General features: G+C 48.6%; 2 protein-coding genes across 5 annotated transcripts in view; one reads left to right on the top strand and one right to left on the bottom strand.

Annotated features, from left to right (window-relative positions):
- Positions 1 to 14372, top strand: part of SEPTIN11 (septin 11) — an 81887-nt gene extending 67515 nt beyond the window's left edge. For 2 of the 4 annotated variants that reach the window (XM_084519281.1, XM_084519278.1), the window contains one exon: positions 5252 to 9230. In XM_084519281.1, coding sequence (XP_084375407.1) covers positions 5252 to 5267 — 16 coding nt within the window. In that variant the 3' untranslated portion in view covers positions 5268 to 9230. Of the gene's footprint in view, positions 1 to 5251; positions 9231 to 9635; positions 11067 to 11591 lie in introns of those variants that run through there. The other 2 variants (XM_084519280.1, XM_084519279.1) reach the window with 2 other exon arrangements.
- The window catches only part of CCNI (cyclin I), a 23561-nt gene continuing 17131 nt past the window's right edge, over positions 13824 to 20253 (bottom strand). The window contains exons 4-7 of the mRNA XM_084519282.1: positions 17177 to 17251; positions 16860 to 17000; positions 15844 to 16074; positions 13824 to 15513 (exon numbers count right to left, since the gene is read on the bottom strand). Of these exons, the coding sequence (XP_084375408.1) occupies positions 15055 to 15513; positions 15844 to 16074; positions 16860 to 17000; positions 17177 to 17251 (906 nt within the window). The 3' untranslated portion in view covers positions 13824 to 15054. The remainder of the gene's footprint in view (positions 15514 to 15843; positions 16075 to 16859; positions 17001 to 17176; positions 17252 to 20253) is intronic.

Here is a 20253-nt window from a genome sequence, read left to right as displayed (position 1 = left end):
AAGTCCAGTCATGAGGAACATGCACGTCCATAAGCAGTGTGCCCTTGCAGTGTCGCTCCACAGCAGGTGCAGCAACTGCTTCAATGGTTCTGTAGTGTCTGAGTTACTAACGGCAGCTCTAAAGGGAAATGCTGATGCTCCTGCCTTGTAGCACATCCTGGTTTTTCTGAGGCTTCTGTGTGCGTCAGCTCAGGCAGCAGAGGAACTGCAGGCCCAGGGCAGAAGCTCGGAGTGCATTTCTTTTCTTTACCTGGCCAGACAGGGGATACCCAGAGCAGCAGCCAGGCAGGGGCACGCAGGTGGGCACGCAGGCACTGATGAGCTCAGTCCATGCTAGAGGACTGCTGGCCTGCTGTTTACACCTGCTTATAGTGTGCTTTGATCTTCTCCATACCAATGCAGGGAGCTCAAGCGTGTCCCGGAGGGCACCTCCAAGTCTACCAAACACCTATGTTAGCTATGCATAGGTGTGCTACTTGTCAAACACGTAGAGGATAAACAGCAATAGTTGTGGTAGGTGTTTTCCTATGCTACTGCTCTCCAGGCTTTACGTACTCCCAGCTGCAAGGTCACTTGAGCCTATTTACAATCCTTCTCGACAATCTTCTGCTTTTAACACTTTTCCTGCTACATTCCACGCCCTTTGCTCAAGGGGCTAGCAGTGTGGGGCAGGGTAACTTACAGAGTCATGTAATAACATAAAGGAAAAGGAATTAACATATAAACATACGGTGTTCTCAGTGAGATGCACCACACATCCTGTCAGAGACTTAAACCACTCAGCTAGCCAGGCATCGCCAGTAGGTGGTTTCTCTGGATGCAGTAAGTCCTGGAGCTCTTGAATGTCATCCTGCACACTGGCTGGCTATGTTGAAGCAGCACGTGCCTTCAGCCTTGTGACAGCTGTAATGACGTTGAAGAAGGAGGTAGTACATCACCAGTTGATGCTGTGAGGTTCCTTAGCATACAGCAGATACTTCCAATTTTAAGGCAATTGACTTACTTGTCCATTTTAAACCTGGTGCGGGGGCACATGCCAGGCTCTCTATTCACTACTTGGAAAGAATAACAATGAGGAATTGGTTACAGTAAAGGCCAACCCAACCCAAATATTTACCTATTGATCTTGGGGAAATATATCCAGGGTAGGTGCTTGTAGTACAAGTCGATAAAGCATGTTGAGCCAAACCATGACAGGAAAGGAAAATAGGGGTGTCATCTCCTTCCAGTAAAGCATTTACGGTTGCTCCAGCTTCTTCAGCCAATGTTCCTCTAGCCTTGGTGGCTTTAGATGCTGTAACTGCCCACACAGATTGCAGAGCTATGGCTTCTACTTTTTCAGATTGAACTTCAGTTCAATGTTTTTTTGCAACACCAATGACATTGTTTCATTGCTGTCTACCCTAGATAAGGCACGGGTATTTCTCATAGGTACCTGAAATATAAGAACTCAAGAATCTGATATAAACAGAGGATGTAGAAAAAGGGGAGAATTTGGAGTACTGACCCATACTGCATTCTCAGGGTTTATTATATGAGTCTTTATGTGTAGACTAACAGGTTGCAGTCCTGCTAAACAATCATAGAGTCATCCAGGTTGGAAAAGACCTCTAAGATCATCTAGTTCAATATTTAACCTAGTATTAAAGACCACCACTAAACCATGCTACCAAACACCTACATCTGTACATCTACATCTACACGTTTCTTGAAGCCCTCCAGGGATGGTGACACAACCACTTCTCTGGGCAGCCTGTTCCAGTGCTGCGCAACCCTTTCAGTAAAGAAATTTCTCCTAATATCCAACCTAAACCTCTCCTGGTGCAACTTGAGGCCATTTCCCCACGTCTTATCACTTGGCTCTTGGGAGAAGAGACAGATTCCCACCGTGCTACAGCCTCCCTTAAGGTAATTTTACAAAACAGTGGGGTCTCCCCTGAGCTGCCTTTTCTCCAAGCTAAACAATCCCAGCTCCCTTGGCCACTCCTCATAAGACTTGTTCTCTAGACCCTTTGCCAGCTTTGTTGTCCTTCTTTGGACACAAGATTTGGACAACCTGTCAGTGTAAACAATTTGTGCTTGAGGTGTTGTAATAGGATCATAGGACAAACAACTCTTTTCCTGGTCAGTTGCTGCAGAGGGCGCATTAATACTGCAAGATGTAGAATAAAAATTCTCTGCCGTAAAAGTCCCAGAGAAGTCTGCAGTTGTTTTACTGTGGTTGGTACAGGAAATTGCTGGACTATTGCTGTACCTTGTTTGGTAGTTCTCCAATCTGTCCATGCCAAACTGGTCCCCAAAATTGCACCATAGTTCTAGGGTCCTCTATTCTTCTCCTTGGATTCATTGCCCAGCCTTGGTCCTGTAAGTGCACTTGCAGGGATTCAGCAGCTGTTTTGGCTTCTGGTTGTGACTGCCACGATCAATAGATCATTAATGTAACGGTCAACAGTGCTGGTACCCAGCCACAGTGCTACGTCAGCTACTGTCCTTTAGTAGTAAATGGCGGGTCTGTGTTTATACCCCTGAGGCAGGATTTAGGAAGTCTGTTGGTTTTGTTGCCAGGTGAAGGCAAACGTCTTGGCTGTTTGAAGCAATGGCTATTGAAAAGAAAGCATCAGCAGCATCGATCACCGACTTGCAGGTTTATGAATTTTTGCTCTTTCTACGATAGTAACCACATCTGGATTTGTAACTGCACATAGAGGGGTGGCTTTAGTCAGTTCTCTGTAACCTACAGGCACTCCCCAAGTGCCATCTGATTTTTCAAATGGGCCATGTAGGAACATTAATAGCAGGCATGGTTTCTTTAAAGATTTCCACTTGTTGAAGTGCCCCTGAATGGTTTGAGTAGTTCCCTCTCCCACCCTCCCCATCAATACCCAAACTGCATTATTTAATTGGGGCAATTGGCAGCGTTGTTGCAAATGGGTCTCATCCTGTTGTTAAATTAGGTCAGAGGGACGGGGTGGGATTTCACCCCAGTATGCAGATCCGTGATGTGGCTTCTTTATTGTTGGTATTACTGTGTAATACAGGAACTTCAGCTCCAGTATTCCCCAGAGCTACCACATGTAAAACCCCTCCAGACCCACACTTTGTAGTTAAGGGAACATCGGGACGCCAGTCCCCTTCACCATTAGAGGCAGCAGTTGTGGGGGACCTGCCAAACCTTCATTTCTGCTATTTTGGCATTTGACAAGTAGTGCTTTGCTTTGAGGTAGCAGGGGAATGCAGTGTGCAGGGGAGGCTTTTTTTTTTTTTTTACATCAACTTTTGCCATCAGTGAAGTGTTTCTGATGCTGTGATCCTGTTTATTTCTGGTGGTGGGACACCAGCTTGCACAAGATCATCCCACGTTTGTTTCCTCATCACCTGTGATGCAACTCCTTTCAGTTTTGCCTCCTTTCCTTTATTCACCACCTGCACAGATGGTCCTGAAGTTACAGCCCCAGTTTCCCTCAAGGAAGTTGCTCGGGTGCCTACGTTACGCCAGCAGTCAGGAGTGCTGCTGATAATCGAAGGTTTCAGTGAAGCAGGCACCCCTGCCCCTGTCAAAAGCTGCATTTGAGTACTTTTTGTTACTGCTACCCTGCCTGGGTTGGATCCCAGAATTGCCACGAGCCATCCCTATCTGCTGCACTGAACTAATAGCATTGTACACCAGTTTCTGAGGGCTGGTAGTAATTTGGCAGGTTCTGCTTATGGTATTAAAACTGCCGCACACGACCACTGACAGAATAGTGCAGTAATGTCCTGCCTGTCACGATCCCTGGTATTTGTAAGTGACCGTATCCTTACTGTATCTGATCATCACTGGCCATAGGGCTTAACAGCCCTTTTTCACCCATAAAGAAGAGGACAGATGCAGCCCTGCTATCCCAAGCTCACAAAACCCTTTCTTAGTGCTGAGGTGCACTGTGGTGGTGCTCAGGCAGTTGCTGCAGGAAATCTTTGCCACGCACAGTTGCTGTCACCTCCCTTAGGAAGCATTTCATGGGAAAGCTTCTTTCCCAAGGTGGGATCTGATTTCTCCAGCTAGGACAGCAGAGACTTTCCACCGTGCTGTACAGGCTGGAGAGAAGGCTCGGGGCCAAATCTGCTGCTGGCCTGATCCCATGAGGGACAACTTGGCCCTGTTGACTTCCAAGCTCTCTCTGCAGGAACAAGCTGTCTTCTACCTTACTTTTTTTCTACTCAATTTCTCAGCTTCCTCTGTTTTTATGCTTTTTTCATCCTAAATTGTTGGCGATATGGCCTGACGACAGAGAAGCGTGCTGTTTTCGGGGCAGCACATCTGTGTGCCTCAGACCCTCACATGACCGCAGTACAGACACGTACTCAAGTCTTTTCCTGACTGAGCATACTGCCGTAATTTCGGGATGGGACCACGCTTCGAACCCAAACAATCTGGAGCTGGTTCCTGGCAAAACCTTTTGAAAATAGGAGCAGCAAATGGCCTCTTGCCTGTTGTTTGGTAGATCACCACTTGCGTGCCTCAACATGTGTCGTTGGGTTACTCGCTCATCCTCGGCCCAACTAGGAGCCAGGACCATCTGTTTGGGCTCTGTTTCTTTCTTCTGGAAACCAGATGGAAAAACTATTTTCTGGCTTCATTCAAATATAATAATTTCCAGTCCAATGTTGACTGGCTGGCTGTCATGGGCCGTGCTTAGTCCCAGAGCGATCCCTGATCTGCCACACAGCTGTAGCGTGTATGTCAGGGCCTGGCCCTACACCCTGTTAAAAGAAGGTTTTTGTGATGTCTGAAGGATCTGACTTGGGCTTGAAAACCCATGTTTGCTGAAGTGCAGGGAGACCTCACGGTGCCCAGCTTTGAGCTGTCTGCATTTCAGAAACGTCCAGGCACAGCTTTCTGCAACAGAGACCACGTTCACATGACGAGAACTGGACATCTGCAGTCAAGTCCCCCCAGTACTGCTTCTGAAAAAAAGCTTTAAGGTGAAACATGAAGGCTCCAACCACGTGCTTGCAGGGTTGGTTGTTCCATACGTCTTCCCCCTTAGATTTTTTTTTTGATCTTTTGCTTATCACGTAGGCTAGAGTAGAGCTCAGTTGGGAGGTTCAATTTCTTTTTAGTTCTGTAATTCATCTGCATGCCCACCCACCGTAGAAGGTTGCTGGTGTTGGCTCTCCCAGCTTTCCTTGATTATTTTTTTTTTCCATTTTGGTTTCTGTTATTGCTAACTTCTTTTTGTCCTTTTTTTTTTTTTTTTTTTTTAACTTGCAGTGCAAGCTTCACATAAAGCCTGTCCAGCCAAGGATGTTCCTGCATTCACCTGCTTTTGCAGTAATGTGTCTCTGCCATCTGTTTTTTGTTTTTGTTTTTTAACATGAATAACTATTAACTCATCTAATAACATAGTGGGAACAAGAAGGAAGAAGGGTTGGGTGCAGGACTGTGTGCCTCTGGAAATCCCAGGTGGGTGGGGGTGGAAGCGAAATAATACCATGGATTTTCCTGGGCAAAACCAGCAGCGATAAATCATTTTTGGCACCAGATCTGAACTGAGGGTCAGGGCTGGAGGTCGGCAGCTCCGGGTGAGTGTCACTGTGCCTACCCAGCTCTCGGAGGGCCGGCTGCCACAGCCCTGTGCTGAAGGGGTCCCCTGGTCCGCAGAAACCAGCCTCAGGGATTTATTGCTGTCTGAGGGTTACAGCTGGCTTCCTGCTGTGGCCAAACCCTGATGTTTAGTCCGACCCATATCCCTTCAGGAGCGAGTGTGTTAGAGCAAAACTTGTCCCGCTGTTGGGGAGGGAGGGGGGTGTGTGTGTGTGTGTAGGTAACAAAAGTTTAACTGACCTTGCATGCCATTACATTTGCATGATTTATTTTTTTTATTAGCTACTGTTTTTGTTGTCTGACCAGATAATATTTGTTGGCCGGGGTTCGTTGTCACCTGCTGGCATATTTTCACAGCCACCCTTCCAGGTCAGGGTAGTGTCTGCTCGCCGAATGCTGCGGTGGGAACCGAACAGCGCTGCAGGTGCCTGGAGCAGGGACCGTGTCTCGTTCCTGCTTCCCATGCATCACTTCCCTGACCGTAACCTCTGAAACCTCACTTAAAATAGTGCCAGGTTTCCCATGTGCATGATCTTGGCAAGACTTAGCAGTGCTGAGGGAATCAAATGCCCAGGCAGAGGAAGGCGTGTACCCTTCAACATCCTCTTGCTGCCTTCAGGAGCATTATTTACCCACATATTTACAACATCCAGGTTTTCAAGTCAAGGGAATCCCATTTTATTGGCCAAACGCTGGTTAAGATGAAAGGTTCGAATTAGGATCTCCATCCCTGGAGCAATCAGGGCAGAAAATGTGATGCATGCCTAGGGTGACTGCCCCATTGCCTGAAAAGCATCAGAAAGATAACACATCAAAGCATGTTGAGGAGAGGCCAGAGGTTTGTCAAACATCAAAGTGACTTGGCCTTCTCAGAGGGGTGGACAAAGCAGCCAAGGAGGGGGAGAGGGTGCCTGGACACACTCCTTGTGCACCCTTCCTGCCGTGGGGACGGTCACATATCCCCTGAAAAGTGCAAATGAGATATCTAACGTAAGCCAGGCTTCGCTCTTTGGCCAGCACGGTGTGGAAATCGGTCTGTTTAATGTTTTATTTTCTATGCCATTGCTTTTCGGACAGAGTCTTTCCCTTCCTACCCAAGAAGTGGCGAGCCATGCTTACCCTATGACTGCTGGATTTCTTTCTCTTCTGCTGATGTACTGCCAGCATTTCCACTGCTCCTAGCTAGGTAGTCTCCTGTTTCTTTCTTTAAAGCACTCCTAAAAATAGCTCTCTCCACTTAAGTCTCACACACTGCAGTTCTTTGCTTGTTTCTGGGATGAAATTTCTTGCCTCTCTGAATGTTCTTAAAAAAAAAAAAATATCACTTTTCCTGAATTTTGGTTGGAGAAATGCATTCGGGGTTGGCTTTTGGGGCTTTCTGCTTTCTAACCCTCACTACCTAAACATGGCTTAGGGAAGAGGATATCTAAATGCAGTGTCTTGGATAGATGGCAAAAATCAGAGATGAGCAAGCTAGAAATAAAGTAGTTGTCTTATTTTTTTTTTCTTCCAATCATACCTCCTGGTCTTGTCAACCACGATGTGCTTCTGTCAGGTTAAGTAGGTTTTCTAAAAGGTCATTTAGCAAAATAAAACTATGGTTCTCGTGACTTCTGTCAAACCTAACTTTAAAACCTTGAGTTATCAAGGAAGAAATCTGTTTGCTGGCATGGATTTTTTTTACAATCCCATCATATGCTCCTGTCTCAAGCCTGAATGCTTGTGGCAATATGTTTTGTTTCAGCTGTCTCTGTGCATGTCCTCTTTTTAATTACCAGCATTTTGTGCCAAGTAAAAAACTTAACTTTAACGTGTTTGTCCTGCTTCATTTAACAGCCTTTCCAAGGGATGTTTGGCAGGGGAGATCAGCTGAGTCGAGCCATTTTTCTTTTCTGACAGAAAGCCATGGCCAAGTGCATTCATGTATTTTTGGTTGGGTTTCTTCCTCCAGCACAAAGCAAGCTGTTTCGGAGGAACTGGGAATAACCAGAAACTTGCAAAAGTGAAAGGTATCATTTTGTTTTCTTCTCCAAAGGAGGAATTAATAATGACTTTTTTCTCCTCAAAACCCTGGGCCATGTTTAGCTGGTTATTGCTGCACTTCTTTCCTTTACTTATGCCTTTTTTCACAGTAGTCCCTGGTTCTGCATGGAGTAAATGATACTCTCAAATCTATTTGGATGTGCTTTCACCTTTGCACGTAAGTACAGTAGCAAGAGACTCACCCTTTCTGCTCACTACTAACATGAGTAAACCAGGTGTTTTGCTGGGGACTTCTTTTAAGTCCGCTTACATACAAGTGGCATTGTTAAAACTATTTTAAAACTTCTTGTAATAACCTGCTTTTGCTGAGATTTTGGGAAAAAAATAATAGCCATAGGAACATGACATCCATCTGCTGTTGAATGTCTGAGTTACCCTGCATAGCTTCCCTGCACGCCTCAATCTTGCAAATCGGCTGGTGAAACTGGGGCTGGACAGCCACACGGTTGCATTGCTCATGAAGCACTGCAAGCTTTAACGTGCCATTAGACAGTGATGATAACGAGCTGATGATGCTGCACGTCCCTAATAAGGTGGATTTCAAACCTGAGAGTAACACAAACGAGCAGGAAAGCACACAGGCACGCGTGTTTCTGGGACGATAACGTTCCCTAGGCATGGGACAAACCCCTGAAGAGAAAAAGGAACGAAATCCAGGTTGTTGAGAGGGGCCACGACTGCTCTGTAGGGGTGGGCATGCACGTGTCTGGCAGTCCACTGAGAAGGTGGATGTTGCCCATAGCTCTCTGGGAAGGCAGGCAGGCGCCCTTCGAGCTCAGGGTCACTGACTGCATCTCCTTGCTGTGCTGCAGCCTGTGGTGCCGCTGGGGAGCGGGGAAAGCAGCAAAAGGCACCTGCCCCCAGCTCCTCTGCAGCCCAAAACCTGCAATGCGTGTTGCACCCTTGCTGTGTGTGCTTCTGGCAGCTCGAAGTCGTGCCAAGGAGAGTTACATCTCTGTGTCTTTAAGCATGCCCTTATTTAACATGACCAGTGTTTCTCCAGGTAGTTGTAATTCTGCTTCTCCTAGAACATCCGAGTGAGAATGGAAATGTCTTTTTGTGTGTGATCATATCAGCTGTGTCCATTTGACTCCAGTTACCATTTGCCCTTCTAAGGTGTTAGAAGCGTGTGTTTCTGTCTCTTCTCCAAGGACCCTGGTTGCATTTGCAGTACACGATATCCATGACACTCATCAGCGTGTATCAGCATGGGACTATACAAATATGAAGGGTTTTTTAATTAACGGAAAATAAAGCTGTGAACAGCGGTAGAAATATTGTATTTGTATACATTTTTAATATCCTGATTGCCTTAAACTATAGATGTAGAACTTTATTACCTTGCTATTTGAAAATAACCCATGTTTGTAACTAAATAATTGTGTAACCTACATACAGTGTTAATGCAAATTATATGTATGCATCTGTTAGATATTGTCACTTTATTTGATGTTAAAGTATTTCTTTTTTTTTTTTTTTGAATTACAAATTGAATAATAACCTCATAGCATAAGCTCAGTTATTTCTTGTATATTCTTTAGGCTACGTACACAAATAGTGCCAACACTTGAAGTGGGGAGAGGAAATATATTTTTTACCCAAACGCGTTGGTCTTTGAGTTGCCTTTGTGACTTTGGTTTGCTGCTGCCGCTTCCCAGGTGTGATGGGAGGGATGTGAGGACATTCGAGGTTCCCCAACAGGCTGTTTTGTGCCATCGGGCTGTCTCTGTAGACTTGTGCTGGTGTTTGTGGCTCTGTGTGGCTGCCACGAGCCTTCGTGTGTTCCCTGAACCAGGTGCGGTGCCTTGGCGAGGTGCGGGCCCCCGCTGCTCCCGTGCAGCTGGTTTGTATGACACGTCCCCAGCGCACTCCTTTCATTCATGGCTTACTTGCTCTAAAATGTTGTTCCTCCTTTTTTTTCTTTCTCTCTGTCTCTCACTTTCTGTTTTTCATTTCAATTCTGAACCTCTGTTTCTTTTCTTTTCTTTTTTTTTTTCTCTTCCTGTAGCTTCTTCTTTATGTAACCGTCATCTTGCCAAAGCCCCCACACCCTCTCTCCCAGCGGACAGTAGGGCACTGGAAGAGCCTGTGGCTGCGTGGGCCCCCGCCGGGAGGAGAGCCATCTCATTCTTCCATCACGTCTGCCCTCCTCTCCTTCCCTTTTTGTTTCCCACCTGTGCGTCTGAGGGTGCACTGTGCTGTGTGTCTCTGTGCGGGCTCGGTCTGCTCCCGGCGCGTTGCCAGCAGAATTGAGGCTACCAAAAATGACAGAGGTAACGGCTGGAGGAGGGAGCTTGGCTGTAACGTGAGATGCTGCTCTGGGATTTTTTCCCCTCCCTGTTTTCTTCCCTTCTGCCATAACGTGCACATGCTGCTGATGACGAAGAGACTGGCAGACGGGATGCTGGTGAGTGTGCGTAGCCAGAGGGCTTCAGGGCTGCCTCTGAAGCTTGAGTCTGGCTGCTTCGGACGCCACAACTTCATCACAAGTACGTCCCGTGCTGCTCTGACGTGTGATGAAAATGTGTCCTGAGACCTGGGGGACTTGTTAGCATGAAGCTGCGTGAAGCGGAGATGGCTGCTGTTGCATCCTGCTGCACTGAAGGACCTGTTCTGGGCGGTCGAGGCTTTATTATTTTCTAGTTGATCTGCCTCTGTATGAGCAGAGTAGGTGACTTGTGCAATTGAGCTGCACTGACTTGTGCTTAGATTGACTTCTTTATATTTTTACGAAGTCTAATTAGTGATGATTTTTTTTTCCTACCCTGAATGTGGGGTACTTGTTTACTTTGGAAGTGAATACACTCAAAAGGCTTGAAGAGTGCCAAAGCATTGTTCAAGTGTAAAAACAAAGCTTGCAGGCTTGGTGTGTGGTGACCTCTAGCTGGTCTGAGATGCATGGAAGGAGGTAGCCTGCCCGTTCAGATGTTCTTTGTGTGGGGTTGTGCACTTTTCTTCTGACCAAATACTGGTGATTTTCCTCATCTGCAAACCTTAATCAAAGAGTTAACCTCCTCTAATCTGCCAAGGAAAACGTACTATTAAATTGTCTAAGTTTTGCCTCTACCAATTTGTGCGAGAAGCGCAGGGTGCCAGGGGTGTTCACCGAACTCAGCTGCCTTGTGTCCAGAAGCACAGCGTTGTTCAGCGCTGCTCAGTGCTGAGGGTTACATCTCCTGAGGCTCCCTCCACAGGGGTGGCGATTTTTCTATCGCGATAGAAAACCTGTTTGTCCTGGAAACATCTGCAATCAGGTGACTTTATAGATACAGTGGGAAAGATTATTAAATATTGGCCTGGCGTGGATGCTGTAACAATTTGTTCTACAAACGCAATTGCATGCTGCTGCCTGGTCTGAAGGGATGCCCTCCTCAGGGTCCCTGCTTCGAGGAGGGAATCCCCTCAATTTTCTGTGAGTCCCTGGACTTTCTTCTTACTTACGATTTGTGGTCTGGGTTTATCTTGTGGTAGGAGTCTAGCCTGTGAAACCCCACTGCTGTTACAGCCTTTCTCCTGAAATGTAGTCACTCACTGTGTAGCTCGTGCTCTTAGCAGGGCGTGGGGCTGTTTTTTGAGCCCTGCCCTGTGCCTGCTCACCCGCGTTGTGCAGTCGTGGGTGGCTGGGCATCATTCACTGCAAGCAAGCAAAAAGAAAAAACAAGGTGGCAGGTTTGAGGGGTTTAGCTCAAAGGAGAGGACATCCAGTGCTGCTGGCCCCACCACCTCACCCATGTAGCTGTGCCCTGTGACCTTCCGAAAGCCTGTGTGTGACAGGAGGGAGGTCCAGCTCCAGGCAGTGACCCACTGGGAGTGCTGCAGCATCAGGAAGGTCGGAAGAGGGACAAAACCCTTCTGTTTGTTGACTTCTAAACTCCAGTTAAAAATATGTAAAAGCTTTGTATGATTAGAGAAACAGGCACAAAGCCAATAACTACCACTTATATGAACTGCCTTTATTTTACAGCTCCTAGTCTTGCTGTGCTGGTGCCTTGAGTCCTGCATGCAGCTCTGGCCTTCGTGTCTCCAGAAGGACATAGTGGAGGTAGCGAAGGGCACTGTAATGATAAATGGGATGGAGCAGCAGCCGGCCAGGTGAGACCACGAAGGCTAGGAGGCCTCAGCTCGGAGAGGGTAAAGCTGAGATGAGAGAGGATCGGCCCCGCTGTGAGCTGGAGGTTGCAGCAGATGCCCTCTAGAGGTCCCTTCCAGCCTAAATTTTTCAGAGTTTGCATTACAAAGTCCACACAATTGTGCCGCAGCAGTTCCTACCTGCTGGTAACCAAACCAGCGGGACTAGAACCGGGGGGACGCTCGGTCAAGGAGGAGGGAATCTGCTCAAAACATTGAGGAATTTTCTTGCAGAGCAGGGAGCAGATTTCCAGAATTTGTTGCCTTGGGTGAAGGAGGCAGATCGTATCAACAGGAGTTCAAACAATAAATAAACAAGCAGGTGAATGCATAAGGAGCAGATCTATGAGGAGTTTTAGGGGGATGAAGCAGGATGAAATTCCTGACATCCCCAATCTGGTTGTGGTGGATGCAGGGGCAGGAGGAAGGGAGCAAGCAGCAGGACACGCTGCACTACGGACAGGGTTTGCGCTGAGATGCGTGTGGACAGGGGACTGGAGCAGAGCTGGGGGGTGACACCGGGGGTGACACCGTGCTGCTTGGCTTGCTTCCTCCTGCACGCCCAGCTGCTAGGGGAGGAGGTGCCAGCGTGGGGAGGGGATGGCAGCATGGAATGTGTTGTCGGGCGGCCCAGAGCTGGGATTTGTCACTCGCTGTCACAAAATGGCCCCAGCAGAGCTGGAAAGCTCTTCACACACAAGAGCAAGCGGGTGCCCAACTTTAAAATCACGCTTATGAGCTTAACCCTTCTGTCACTGCTGGAGAATAAAAATGGGTTTTAAGGAACTCCCCAAACCCAGAGCTGCGAACAGCTCCCAGGTTGGACGTGCTGCATGGCACAGTGGGGGTTTGTGGTGTTGTGCTGCCACAGGCTGGGTCACGGCGTGCCAAAGGAGGGGTCTGGGTTGTCAACCCACCAGTTGCTTGAGCAGTGAGGATTTCCCCCGTGTTTGGTACCTGCAGGTCTCACTTCAGAGACAAAAACACTTCATGAACGGTCCCAAGCTGAGCAGGGTGGAGGAAGTGTGGCAGTGCTTCTCTGAGGCAGCACTGAAAGAGTGGAGGAAATTGCCAGGAGGTTACTGTTAGCACGTCTCCCAGGCAAGCACCGCTTGGGCATAGAGGAAGGATGAGGGCGAGCTGGGATTACTGTACAGGTGGCATCAGGAACAAGTGGCAGAGCTCTGCCAAGACGGGGCTGGATGTGTGGCTGCTGCCTGGGATCCGGGGGCACCGTGCTGGGTGCTGAAGTGAGGTTTTGGGAGAGAAAAGCTTTATCCCAGGGGTTTTGAGGGAGATCGGGCAGTGTTTTGGAGCTGCTGTTTCCCTTCCTGCTGCCTGTTCACCTGAGCCACGTACTCTGCTGGGCTCCTGCAGGCCCCTGCCGGAGCAGGCTCTGTGCTCAGCATCCTCAGCAGCATCCATGGCGTGATGCACTGGGGTGCCTGAAGCTTGCAAGGGAACCACACCAGGACTCAGCAGCATTGGGCAGCTTTCTGCTGTGCAGGGAGCCCGGGCAGGGCTCTGGGACAGTCCTGTGCTCTGGCCGTGGGGCCAGCACGCTGCTGAGGGAGCGAGACGATGGCACAGGCACGGGCCACATCGAACTTCATCTCCTGGGGGTTTTGGTGGGGAGGAGATGTGGGAAGTGGCTTTGTCTGGCAGTCCGGGTTATTTTTTGTTTGACACAATGAGCCCCAGCTGAACTGCACTGAAATCCCGCAGCGGTGGGGGATTTCGCTAGGGGTGTGCAGGTGGAGCCCGCGGGCTGCCCAGCAGCCCAGCTGGAGAAAACTTGTGAGGAGGAGAAAAGGTCAGCGACCGGGCCACCACAGGGATGAGAGGAAGGCCTGGAAAGGGAGGACAGGGACACGCGCCCTGCTCAGAAACACAGACCTGGGAGGTGGTTTCCAGAACGTGGCCAGGAGGAGAGCTGAAACCCGAGGCGAGCTTCTCACAGCGGACCCAAGCACAACAGAGGATGGCTCTGGCACGGAGCTGCTCCCCTGCAGCCTCCAGGTAAAACTGGTCCTGGACCCGGGTAAAAAGCATGAAACGAGGCTCGGAATCCAGGACAACTTTCTTTATTGCTACCAGAAGGCTTTCATCAGTACAATGGCTCCAATACAATACCTTCCTCAGGGCTGTGGAGAGAGAGCTTACAATTGGGACGGGTCATTCTGAGAAACAGAGGTGTAACATTTAAAAGAGACAAGCTTTTAAAGGTTTTACTCTTGGTTAGAAGTTACATGAACACAAAACTCAGGGTTAGGGTCTCTTGGGTTTTTTTTTTTGTTCTTTTTTTTTTTTTGTGACTGATAATTACACACCTTTCAAACCTCAGGCTGCCCCAGCACTTCACCACACAGCGCTGGGCACATGCTAAGCTTAGAAACACATGGGAAAACAAACAGAATTTTCTCATCAGAATTTAAGGTTTACACTTGATTTAGAGAGTCAAGTGTTGGTGAATATCCACACTGAGTGCAACATTTCCTGGTGCAAACAAGAAAAAATACCGTTTTTGTTGAAGTGACACAAAATCTGTTAGCTGCTTTCTGTGTTTGGGAACAGTTACTGCTTTACTGCAAGGTGCAGAGCTCGGTGGCTGGCTGCCCTAGTGTTCTTCTAGAGTACGTTCACACTCCTGTGGTTATTAAGTGTGGAACAGTTTGCAAGCATTGTTTTTGTGTTTTTCCTAACCTTTCATTTAAATCCAGTTTTTAAATATTCTCACATTTAAACACCAAAGTGCTAACAAAACAAAAAAGGCCTTTTTCTTTAGAAAGAAAAAAGAAACCTGTCATGATAGTACAGAACATCATGCACAAGACTTGCAAAGAATTAGAAGAGAAGCAAGCAGAAAGAAGAGCAAGGAGCGGATGGAAATCAGATCAGAGAGGCGTTAATTGGCTGGGAAACCTGGAACAACTCTGCACAACTCATGTGAGCTCTCGGACATGGAGAATGGGTTACAATACACAGGAGCAGAAAAACAGTGGAGCTGACAACGCTAGAAGGAAACAATTTTTTGCTACTTTTTTTGTTCAGTTTTTGGGTCTTTTTTAATTTTTTATACTTTTTTGTGTTTTTAAGTGCTTAAATAGTGGAACTATAATTAGCCGCACAAGAAAAAAAAATTCAAAAAAAGGGCTGGGATATTTTTTTCTGTTTTTTGGCTCCCTTCAGTTCAGCCTGAGAAGGTATGGCCCCTTCTCCCCCCACTGCGAACACTACGCCAGGTTCTGCGTGGTTTCTAGAGTAGCAGCTACGGCGCAGCGGGTGCTGTGCGCTCGCAGCTACATCACAGACACTGGCTGTAGAGGCGGACAAGGGGAAACGCTGCCCTCCTGCCTCGAGACATCAGCGCTACAAACAGAGCCCATGTTTTCAAGAGCCACTACCTCCGGAGCAGTGTCTTCGTTGTAGAGGCGCTTGATACCGTCGTAGAAGTCGTCCACTTCCATCTCCTCCACTTTGCGCTTGGCAGAGGCTTGCTTGCAACCGCTGGGAGCGGGCAGACGCTGGTAGAGCGCGGCTGTAGCTGTGACGGGCACTTCTGGCCTGCCGTTGTCCTTGGAGAAACCTGGCCCTGGGACAGAGGAGGGCTGGCATTTGAACACTCCTCTGTTACAGGTCACCAGGGTGTGCTGGAGGGGACTGTAGACATATACAGGATTGGGCAGCAGAGAAGGCTGTGGAGTGGAAAGGTGATGTGCCACCAGCTCCCGGCAGTGGATCAGCTGTGAGCTGTCCATCTGGAACGAGACAAGCAAAAACATTGGCGCTGCAGGGCCGCTGCCGTGGGGAGGCCCGGCTGTGCGACAGGACCTAGGACTTCCTCCCCGGGACGTTTTCTCCCCGGAGCAGGGCGAGGCCACGTGCATCAGGACACGGCTCCTGCCTCTGTCACCTACTGGCCGCAGCCAAGACAAACTTTTTGCAGACCCGCCCCAGCACCAGCAGCACAGCCGTCCTCACGGGCACCTTACTGCAGGCTGGGGTCAGCAGCTACGGATCCCAGACCCGTCTGCCCCTGGAGCACCCGGTCCCTCCCTGCTGCGACGCCGGCTGCCAGCAGCCCTCACCTGTGCCTTCTGGAGCAGCTCGATGATGAGAGCCAGCCAGTCAGGGAGCAGCTTCTCCAGCTCCAGGCTGACGATGGCCAGCGCCAGCATGGAGCCCTTGAACTGCAGCAGCTGGTAGCAGGCCATGCAGTGCAGCAGCTGCTTGGTGAGCACCGCCACGTGCTGAGAGGGGCTCAGCTTGCGGAGGATGGTCAGAAGCTGAGGCCTGCTGGACACCGCAACCGCGTGGAACTGAGGGGGAAAACAGACACGTGAGGCCGCTGGGGCCACCGACAGGCAGCCCCCCACGAGGTCAGGTCACACCTCCAGAATGGCAACTGACGCATCTCTCATGCGTGGGGATCCTGCAGATTAACCCTCAAGGCAATTTCCAGGGTGCTGAACCCACCAACAGCTTGGCGCAGCCCTTCTGGCAGGGCCTGCCAGCCTACACACCGTCTGTCCTGGGTCCCTGCAAAAGGCCACCCCCCTCCACCCTTCTCGACAACACAGGTTTGGCAGTTCAGCTGTCCCCAATAAAAATCCTCCTCAAGTAAGCCAAGAGGATGAAAATCAACAGCGAACCTCAAGTCACTTTCCTTCCTTTTCTCTTTCATCCAAGAATTTCATTCTCTGGCCATGTCTCTGCAGCAGGCACCGAGCACACCCACTGCCCAGCAGCCGTGCGTTCTCCTTGGTTCCTTTCTCTCCTCCTGGCACTCAGCTTTGAGCAAAACCACTGGCAGTGAAGATTCAGGGGCAAGGCTTTCAGGAGCAGTGAGTCACAGTGAACGGCTTGACATGCCTCAAGGCAGGGCCTGCATTTCAAACACTGCCCCTGAAGCGGCACAAGTCTCCTCTGAAACTTTCTGGCAAGGCTTTTATTTTTACTTCAGAAACTACTTATATGGAGGAATTGCAACCACATCCCAAGGTCCTCGCTACCCTACAGGTAAGGTGTTTTTTTTTCAAGATACCTCTTGATACAATATTTACACCCACGGACACCAGAGAAATGCGAACAGCCCCTTATTTACAATGTGAAGGAAATCCAGTGGCGTTGCCATGTGAAGATCCCAGTTCAGTTTATCCAGGATAATCTTCTCCATTCTGCGAATTTCAGCTGGAGAACAACCACAGAAGCTATCCCGAGCCAACACCTTCAGTACTGGAATCCTCTGCAAAAGCCAACACAAAGAAGAAAAGAGAGAACCCATCATTACTATAAAAATCACAGAAAATGCTTCATTCCTGCCCTGGCAAGCGCCAGCTGCCACATGCAAGCAAAGACAGGACTTGAAGAGCACATATTCAGACAATGCTAAGGTACTAAGAGCAACCAAAAAAAAGTTACCTCATCTTCCTCAATGGTCTTTGCAGCAAGGAAGAAGCAGCTGATTGCAATACAGTTCAAGTACTTTGGACGGGCCTACAACACAGAAGAGCAGAAAAGTCACCCTGTGAGTGTGACGCAGAAATGACGCACGCCCTTTCTGCACGGACACCCTACGAAGCAGGGTCCCAGCTGCCTGCCGAGCACAAAGCCGCGCTCCCTGACGTCAGGCAGGACAGAGATCTGCCAGCCCCGGGATCGGGGTTGGCACCCGCTGAGGTGCAGCAGTGGGGTGGAAGGAGCTTGTTTGTAGGCACTGGAGTAGAAACGGGAAGGAGAAAAGCAGAAGGGCCAGATTATCATCTGGCATGAAACCATGGCCATCCCACCTATCAGCAGAGCGTTGAGTGCTGCTGGGGGGCAGGCACAAAAGGAACAAAAAAAATTAAAAGAATTTTAAAATGCTGTCTTTGTCTATAGAAGTTAAAGCACCCATTTAAAAACAAAAATAAAATACTACTAATGCTGTTTCTTACTTTAGTTCTCAAAACCGTGACCCAGGAATTATTAAGGGAGAGCTGGTCCCTTTTACAGTAAGTTGCATTAGGCAAGGTAAGTTGGATTTTAAGGGGAAAAAGGGATTTTTAATACGCATTAAAAAAAAAAAATGTATGGGCCTTGATGTAGGAGAATAAAAAGAAAACCAGCAGCGTGCATGGGCTTGTAGGTATTTGTGTAGTCCCTGTGATGGACCAGAGCAAGTGCTCAGAATGCAGCGTAACCGCTGGAGGTTTTGCTCAGTAGCAATCTGTCCGTGGGCTCCTCTGCCAAAGGGCTCTGCTTCCAGTGTGAGAATACTGCTGTGCCTAGTGGCAGGGGGCTGGGAAAGGAGAGGCGCTGCTTCTAAGCCCTGTTACAGCTGAGTGGGCAGACAGCTGCAGAGCCATGCCCCCACCTCCTACAGCCTGCTGGCAACTCGTCCTCTTCTGTCCAGCTTACAGGATGCCAGAAGCAAAGGTAAGTGAAAATCCTACACTGAATGTAAAAGTGGAACCTGAACTGTTGTCACGGTTAGTTCTTGCTGGGTACATTGTAGTAGCCAGAACAGAGATGCGCGGTAGTTCAGGAGATCCTGCACGTTACTGTCATGAAATCCAGAAGGTTGTTTCAAGGAAGCCACAAGGGAAAGACACAGGCTTGTTCCCAAATTGAAGATGTTTAATAATATTTAGCCACAGCTACTTAAAGGGACCTTGCTGTGCCTGGAGCTGTGGCTTCCTACCGCCATTTAAACTCGAACTTAAATATTTGCAGGGAACCCACTCTTGGGGGGTGGTGCATGTGCACGTGTCTGCATGTACGTTCAGGAGTCTGAAAGCAAAGAGAATAAACTCCCTCAGGGCAAGACTGGAACTTGTTCCTCACTACACAGACAGGTTAGAAGGAAATCACCAAGTGAGCATAAAAAATCTACAGCAATAAAGGGCTCCAGGTCAGTGTTCAGGGGAGAAAGAAACAGATGTCTAGAGCAGGTTCCTACCATCAGGCAAGTTTATTCTTCCCACTAACAGTAAATATGGACCCTCTTTTCCCAAGTGTGCCCCTTCTAGAATAACGGTGTCATTTCCCAAAGCTCCTGTCTCCCGTCCTGGTCTCCTACAGCAGCCTCTATCTGCCTCCTTTGCTCCTCACTGCGGGGCGAGTGCTGCTGCGCCCAGCTGCGAGTTAACTGGGGCCTGCAGTCAGCTACAGCAAACGCGCCTGGGCCCCCTGGGCGGGATGGTGAGAGCCATGGGGCAGCAGCCTGAGCAATTTCAAAGCATGCTCACAGTGAAGGGAAGGGACAAGCTGTCTTAATAATAAAATCCTGCATGGTAGTGCCTGGATTTAAAAAAAAAAAAAAAAAAAAAAAAAAAAAAAGGAAAAAAAGAGTTGAGCTACATCAGTGGATCAGTGGAATAATGACTTTATGGGAGAAGAAAACGGGCAGGGAGCGTAAAGCCCTGAGCTGTTTGAATAATGCTCACCCAGAAGGGACGCAGAACGAGCTGACAGAACACCTTCCCACATTCCTGCTCACTGCCTGAAGCATGCAGTGAACTCTTACTCATTTGCTCATGCTCTCTTTGTACACTCTTTGGCTGCTGCAAATAACTGAAAGAAAAACTACTCATGGGCATTGACTGTTGGGGGAATTAAAGTATCTTTTTCCCACCTCAGTATTTCAGTAAATAGCCAATTTAAGATCTTGAAAATAAATACTTCCATGACTTGTAACTTAAACATTATCAATATTTAATAGTATTTAAAGAGTAGGATAAGGGATGATGTTGTGTTATACTGAAACAAGTCACATTGAAATTAAGTACGCAGGCTGCAAATGTGTTTTTCAGCTTAGATTTCCTAAGCTGCATTACTTACCTGCGAGCGTTAGTAATGAGATTAGACACATGCAGATGAGGCTGCAGATTTGCCAAGCACAGTCTGTAACTGAGAAAATATGGGAAGAGAGACAAAAAAAAAAAAAAAAGCCTGACTTCACAGCTCAAGGCCAGGGGTTTGGGGTTGGCCCAAAGTTAGTTCAGTCGTTTGTATGGGTGCAAAACACAGCCCAGGCTCAGCGCTTCCTATTTGTCACCATGGCAGGCTTAGAGCATGACTGGCTGACAGGCAGAAGAGCAACAGACCCCAGGTGCAGTATCCCAAATGCTGATTTTTAACCTTTTTTTAACAGTTTCCGTGACATCCCAATCTGAAACCAAGCAGCCATGCCCCTTCTCCGCTCAGTACGGCGGTCGGACAGCCTCACTCCCACGGCTGGCACCCACGCTTGTTCCCTCCCCGTCTCCTTCACCTCTGCCCATGTGAGCTGACATCAGCCTTCGGTTCCCAGTCGGGGTGGCTGTACAGCGCCTCAGTGTCGAACAGCAGCTCCCCCAAAAAGCACTCACTGGCTGCATCTTCCCCCATCTCCTCAGTGTCCTGCACTAGCACGCTTGCCAGGCCCAAACCTGCCCTCGTTTCTACGCGCCCTCCGGCTAGTTCGCTGCTAACCCGTGCTCGCAGCAGTTCGAGGTGACCCACACGAGACTGAATGC

This window comes from Aythya ferina, assembly GCF_964211825.1.
Source record: "Aythya ferina genome assembly, chromosome: 4".
In the NCBI taxonomy this organism is placed as follows: Eukaryota; Metazoa; Chordata; class Aves; order Anseriformes; family Anatidae; genus Aythya; species Aythya ferina.
This window is presented reverse-complemented; position numbering and strand designations above follow the sequence as displayed.